The following is a 6,161-nucleotide window of genomic DNA, read 5'->3' as shown; positions in this document are numbered from 1 at the left end:
TGAGGATGACTCAGGCCGAGGCTACGCTCTGCTCCTTGCTGCTGAGAGAGCATTACGGAGAGATCGTGGACAGGGTGGGAACGTATTTGATCCGGACCGGCAAGCAGCCTCTACGAGTAATCGCTAAGGACACCGGCACCTCCCTGGATCAGGTAAATCTTGTGGTTTTCATGTGAATTGGTTGCCGGATTAACCCCTGCTCCTGGAAACCTTTGTGTTTTCTTGAGGCAGATCTCAAGCATGTAATGGGTTAACAGGAAGGTCATTAACCCACGAGGTGAGGCCACGAGGTGAGGCCAGGTGTAAAGGACTGTTAAGAATAATTGCAGCGGTAACTGTTAAAAACAGATACATTGATTCATTTCGTTCTGGTAACTAACGATATATTGGATGTTTCTTTCCTTCCAGGTGAAAAAAGCTCTGTGTGTTCTAATCCAACACAACCTGGTGTCGTACCAGTTACACAAACGCGGCTTCGTGGAGTACTGTGCGCACTACGACCGCTGCCTGCGGATCCTCCGGTACCCGCGCTACATCTACACCACAAAGACCCTGTACGGTGACACCGGAGAGCTGATCGTGGAGGAATTGCTGCTCAACGGGAAGATGACCCTGAGCGCCGTGGTGAAAAAAGTGGCCGACAGACTGACGGAGTCCATGGAAGGTAAGCATTGGCTTGTATAACTTACACGGTGCAGTTAAATCTGTGTTAAAGATGTCATGTAATGCAGTGCCTCTGTCTGTACAGAAGGGAAGAGCATGGATTACGCCGAGGTGTCTGCAATGTTCACGCGTCTGGCAGACACACACTTTGTACAGAGATGTCCGGGTCTCACCGAAGCGGACATGATGCAAGGAGCGGAAGGCAAGCCTCCGGTAGCTCCGTCCCTGGTCACCAACGAGAAGGAGATGTTCACGGTCCCCAGAGTCACCCTGCTGGGTAGGTGAAAAGCAATTAAGCACGAGAAACGTTCAGAAAGTTTCCGCACCAGAGAAATGGGCGCTAAATGGGTTAACCGGTCCAGCTGTATTTGTATGGAACGGGTGCCGTTAGAGTTTGTTAAACTTTATTGGGCTATGCGTCCCTTTCTAGGGCGAGGCAAGAGGCGGAGGTCATCGGATGAAGATGAAGGCAGCAGTCAAGCGAAGCGGACGAAGAAAGATACCGGTGCAGAGGTGAATGTATCATCCATCACAACATATCCTTATCTGTCCATTCCAAAGAATACCCGACTATTAATCACGTCTTTCGCCCGCAGTCCGAGCAGGATGAAGGAATATACTGGCAGGTCAACATGGATCGCTTTCACCAGCACTTCCGTGACCAAGCGATCATCAGCGCCGTGTCCAACAAAATGGACCAGGTACGAGAATATGCCTCCCCCTTCTGCATTAGATGTGTGGATTAACCCCTTAATGACAATTGACGGTCAGGGCACGTCACCCGGAAACGAAGGGTTAACGACAATTGACGTGCCAGGACCGTCATGATTTTAAACAGGTGCATAAAGCGATCTACACTCGCTTTCTGCACCCAAACTGTGTTGCTGTAATGCCTCGACATAGAGGCATTCAGGAACACCGTGATCAGCATCAGGGGCCGTGTCTGGCCCCTCCCCGGGGCGTCAACATCCGCCAGACACTGTATGGCGGCGGACGCCCGTTTTGAAAGAGTGTCAACTTCAATGGTGTCGCTGGAATGCCTCAATCAGGAGGCAATCAGCAACACCAAACACTCACCCCAGGACGGGCTGTGACTGCCACAACCGCCACTGCAAGTGATTTCGCCAACCGCAAGATGGCGGCCGCCCTGTTAAAAAAAAAACCAATCAATTTGGAAAAGTTAGGCAGAGAGTCTCCAGACCCTCTAGAGAACTCTGGCTCCACTTGCAGGTTGAATACAGGTACTGCATTCAACCATGCAAGTCAATGGAGCCCTGCTTTCTAATCACAGTGTGATTAGTAAAAAAAAAAAAAAAAAAAATAATAATAATAAGCAAAAAAAAAGTTAAAATAAAAAAAAAAACAGTAATGTAAAAATAATTTCCCACTGATGTCACCAACAGGGGAACCTTCAAGTTCCAAAAAATGTAAAAAAAAAATAAAACAAATAAAAAATAATATATATATTAGCTTCAAACAATTCTCGCATGGAAAGAGTTAAAATACTGGCATATTAAGTGCCCATGGGGTGTCTACTTTCAAAAAATATATGGTTTGATGGGATAAAATGAAGTGATGAAGTGGCCGGGTTCAACAATGTCCCAATTAACACGGAGGGAAGGATGGCCCCACATCTAATTTACAAATGTACACGTCCCATATGGGGCCTTTTAGTTCCCAAAAAACCCGGCATACCCATGCATGTGGGGTATCACTGTACTCAGAAGATGTTGCTGAACACATATTGGGGTGTCGTGTGACAGCGACAAATACCAGGAGCTGTAAATTCATACATAAAGTAGGTGTGTGGGGAAAAATACACACAATAAATACTACTGCAAACTTTGAGAAATGCCGGTGATAAAATGTGTGCATGCAAAGAGTTAAAATACCAGCATTTGAAATACCCTGGGGTGTCTAGTTTTCAAAAATATATGGTTTTATAGGGCACACTGAAATGGCGCCGCTCAAAGATGTACCAAATAGGGCCTGGGCAGTGGATCATCAAATATCAAAGTTCAACATTGACAAATGTGCATACCCCAAATGTGGCCCCGAAATGTCTAAAATTGTTCCCGTCGGCTTCGCCCTCTGTGTTTCAGACCAGCAGTGAGATTGTCCGGACCATGCTGAGAATGAGTGAGGTGACCACGTCTTCCAGCGCTGCGTACACCCATCCACTGTCCTCCAACGAGGTTGGTATTCTCTTAAAAGGACCCCAAGAAAGATGGGGTCTGATAGGTCTGTGCCTTCGACGTGCTCCCCGTAAGCCACGTAACGCTGTAACATGTCCTTTTGGCTTCGCAGATTTTCAAATCTTTGCCAGCCGGATACAATATCTCCAAACAAGTGCTGGACCAGTACCTGACTCTGCTGGCAGACGACCCGGTACCCATTGCTATTTAATGTTTATAATTATTTATAACACATCAGAATAATAATATATCAGAATGCCAACATGTATCCCAGTGCTGTTGAGTGAGCAGATCCCCTACAGATCTGCCAACATTTCAGCCTGTGCCATGCCTTACACTCCATCGGTGTAACCACGTGGGCATAATCCACAGTCTGTCTTCATTATTTACCCAATTACCCCGCTGGGTTGTAATCCGTGTCTCCTCGTTTTTGTGTTGCAGTTGGAGTTTGTCGGACGGTCCGGAGACAGCGGTGGAGGAATGTTCGTCATCAGTATCCTTTTCTTTCCCTAACTAGATGGACTGTTGTGTGAATTGTGAATTCTATTCCATAAAGCTGGAAGATGTTGATTCTGTTGATAACCTGTTATTGTTGGTTACTTAACTTTACCCCAATAGATCTCCATAAGGCAATTGCTACATTGGCCACTTCAAATTTGGAATCGGTTGTACAGGAGAGGTAAGATAATTGATTTATATTATATGTAATTGGCTCAGGGCAGACTTTCCCGGCGTCTGTCCTAACAGCACGGATCCAGGATCCATCGTACAGCCTGAGGCTATTCTCTTTGTAGTTCTGTACAGTTAAGCCTCCCCGGGTACATAAGAAATATATTGTGATTAGCATCCAGTGGTGGTATGTCGGACGGCCAGTTTAAGTGGGTACAGGGATGACTCCTGTCAGGCAAAGGCTATGTGGCACGACAGGCTACGTGGGAAGGTATAGGTAGTGGACCAGGAAATCAGGGAGAGGAAATTACCCCCACTAACACAAACTTGCCACTGGTGGTTCTGCGCAGGTTCGGCTCCAGGTGCGCCAGGATTTTCCGCCTCCTCCTTCGCAAGAGGCACTTGGAACAGAAACAAGTGGAGGATTTTGCTATGATCCCTGCCAAAGAAGCCAAAGACATGCTGTATCGGATGCTGTCTGTAAACCTGGTCTCTTTGCAGGTAAGTGCCCCTGAAAGCCAGAGCCCACAGATAACCGGACATCCTCAGTGACCGGCTATCACTGAAATAGGTGAAATAGTGATTGTGTGGCCTCTGCCGTCTCATAGAAACGGATCCAGCTTCTAGGTCACGGCGCGATGTGAATGGATCGGCCGTGACTCGCTTTCACTTCAATTCTCTGACTTACAGGAAATCCCCAAAACCCCCGATCACGCGCCGTCACGCACTTTCTACCTGTATGCAGTGAATACCCTGCCCACGGCTCGCATGCTGATGCAGAAATGTTACAAGGTACTTATGTTTCGTATGCAGGCGTCTGTGAAATTACCAGGGGGCCAAATGCTGCAGCTAAATATCATTTGAGATCAAGGAATCACTTTCTAACAGCTCTATTATATGCACGCAATGAATAGTATCTTTATTAATGTCCCTAATTCTCCCTGTATAATTTAAGCTAATGCAGTGGCAAAGGAAGAAACAAATATTCCATTAGACAAGAAGAAAAATGGCGGGTTTACAGACGGATGGAAGAAGAGGGTGGGCTTAGGGGCACAAGTGTTATATATAATATATAATTCCTCCATTTCTCAGACTGTGTCCAACCTGATAGAGAGAAGACAGTTTGAGACCAAAGAAAACAAGTGAGTAATCTCCTCGAGCAGCGCCTGCGTCAGGTCTGTCCGTCTACGCTTCCCCAGGCAGCCTCCTGGGCCACATTAGTCCGTTGCAGGGCATCACAGGATTCAAGGACCCCCAGAGTTAGCAGGAGAGATGCAGTTTCATCTCCCTAACGTCACCCTGCAGTAGTGGCTGAGCTGGCTCTGCCTGCGATATCTTGAATATCACCTCCCTCTGTACTATACATTATACAGGGCCAGCTTTCACGAGAGAAACCTGCCAGCGCTGACCTTTTATAACCCAGGGTGAGATTAATGAGCTGGAAGGCTAACTCCCTCTTTTAGTTTAATACTAAAAAACGAATACCATATTAAACAAGTGTTTATTTTTTTGGCAACTTCTCACTTCAACTTGGTAGACTTGCCTGTTGTGCTGTGTGAGTACAGGTCAGAATTAAGCGTTCCCTGGGGGGGGGAGTAAAAAGAGGGAAATCTGACGTGAGCGTGAATCAGGGAATTGCTGCATTTCCTCCTGCAAAGCGCAGAAAGAGATACGGTTCCTTGCTTGTCCTTGAAGCTCTTCTGGCTTCACCCTCATGGTTCTTCGCTGTCCTCTCCAGGCGCCTGTTGGAGAAATCCCAGAGGATCGAGGCCATCATAGCGTCTATGCAAGCCACGGGGGCAGAGGGCACCCAGCTGCAGGAGATAGAAGAAATGATCACCCCTCTGGAACGCCAGCAGATTGACAACCTGAGACGCAATGTTAACAGGTAACGTGCGCGGGCTTCAGCGAATACTAAAGAAGGAAGAGCGTAGCTGTTACATTAACTTTCCATTGGGCATTCATGAAAACGTTGAGCGCTTTGATTTTATACCCAGATAAAGGACCCCTCTTTCTCTCTCCCCAGGTTGGATGCCAGTGAGATCAATGTCGATGACACCATCTTTATTTTAGAATCTTACATCAACAGCACAAAGATCAAAAGCTGACCGACACCAAAAGAAATCCGCTGTGTCGCTGCTAAAAACAAAACTTTACCTTCTGTCTGACTCTGTTATTCCACATTGGAAAGAAATAAAGCAAGTTATACCACGTTGCTCGTTTCCTGCACAGCTAGGAAGAAAACACCAAGAGTATATCCATAGAATAGCTCCCCAGCGGAGGCGATAGAGGCCAGTGCAGTGATGATCTCTCAGAAATATGATTCTGAATCAAGATGACAGGAGAAAGCTAGGGGGCAGACAATGACTTCGTACCAGGTAGGGGCACGTCAGGATTTCTTATGATCTGGAAAGTTAGGTCCATAAGAAAACTGTGAGCCTTGATGTATTATTGTAAGTTGAGGTAGATGATGGGGAGAATTATCTGTTGAGATAGCACTCCAAGCCTATGTATAGAGCAAGAGGGGAAAAAAGCTTTGTTATGTAGGTCCTCCTTGTGCTATGGCCATGCGGCTGCTAATGCAGACGAGCTTTGTTTTAATTTACATACGTGGCTGCATGCTGATGTCACAAG

At 46.7% G+C, this 6,161-nt stretch overlaps 1 protein-coding gene across 1 annotated transcript; it reads left to right on the top strand.

The window, feature by feature from the left end:
• Nucleotides 1–5,738, top strand: POLR3C (RNA polymerase III subunit C). Its single transcript, XM_053475077.1, has 14 exons — nt 1–152; nt 409–664; nt 749–940; nt 1,094–1,176; nt 1,260–1,364; nt 2,766–2,858; nt 2,971–3,051; nt 3,300–3,351; nt 3,477–3,537; nt 3,878–4,028; nt 4,218–4,319; nt 4,620–4,669; nt 5,266–5,415; nt 5,554–5,738. The coding sequence occupies exons 1-14, from the start codon at nt 6–8 to the stop codon at nt 5,633–5,635; spliced, it is 1,605 nt and encodes a 534-aa protein (XP_053331052.1). The 5' UTR covers nt 1–5; the 3' UTR covers nt 5,636–5,738.
• The last annotated feature ends 423 nt before the right edge of the window (nt 5,739–6,161 follow it).

Source organism: Spea bombifrons, chromosome 9 (assembly GCF_027358695.1).
Source record: "Spea bombifrons isolate aSpeBom1 chromosome 9, aSpeBom1.2.pri, whole genome shotgun sequence".
Lineage (NCBI taxonomy): Eukaryota > Metazoa > Chordata > Amphibia > Anura > Pelobatidae > Spea > Spea bombifrons.
The sequence above is the reverse complement of the archived record's forward strand: the minus strand, read 5'-3'. Positions and strand labels throughout refer to the sequence as shown.

Excerpts from the sequence above, each read along its gene's own strand:
- POLR3C (XM_053475077.1), top strand. The coding sequence starts at position 6 with ATGACTCAGGCCGAGGCTACGCTCTGCTCCTTGCTGCTGAGAGAGCAT. Across the intron at positions 1,365-2,765 it reads TGTCCAACAAAATGGACCAG|ACCAGCAGTGAGATTGTCCG; the intron begins GTACGAGAATAT and ends TCTGTGTTTCAG. Across the intron at positions 5,416-5,553 it reads CTGAGACGCAATGTTAACAG|GTTGGATGCCAGTGAGATCA; the intron begins GTAACGTGCGCG and ends CTCTCTCCCCAG.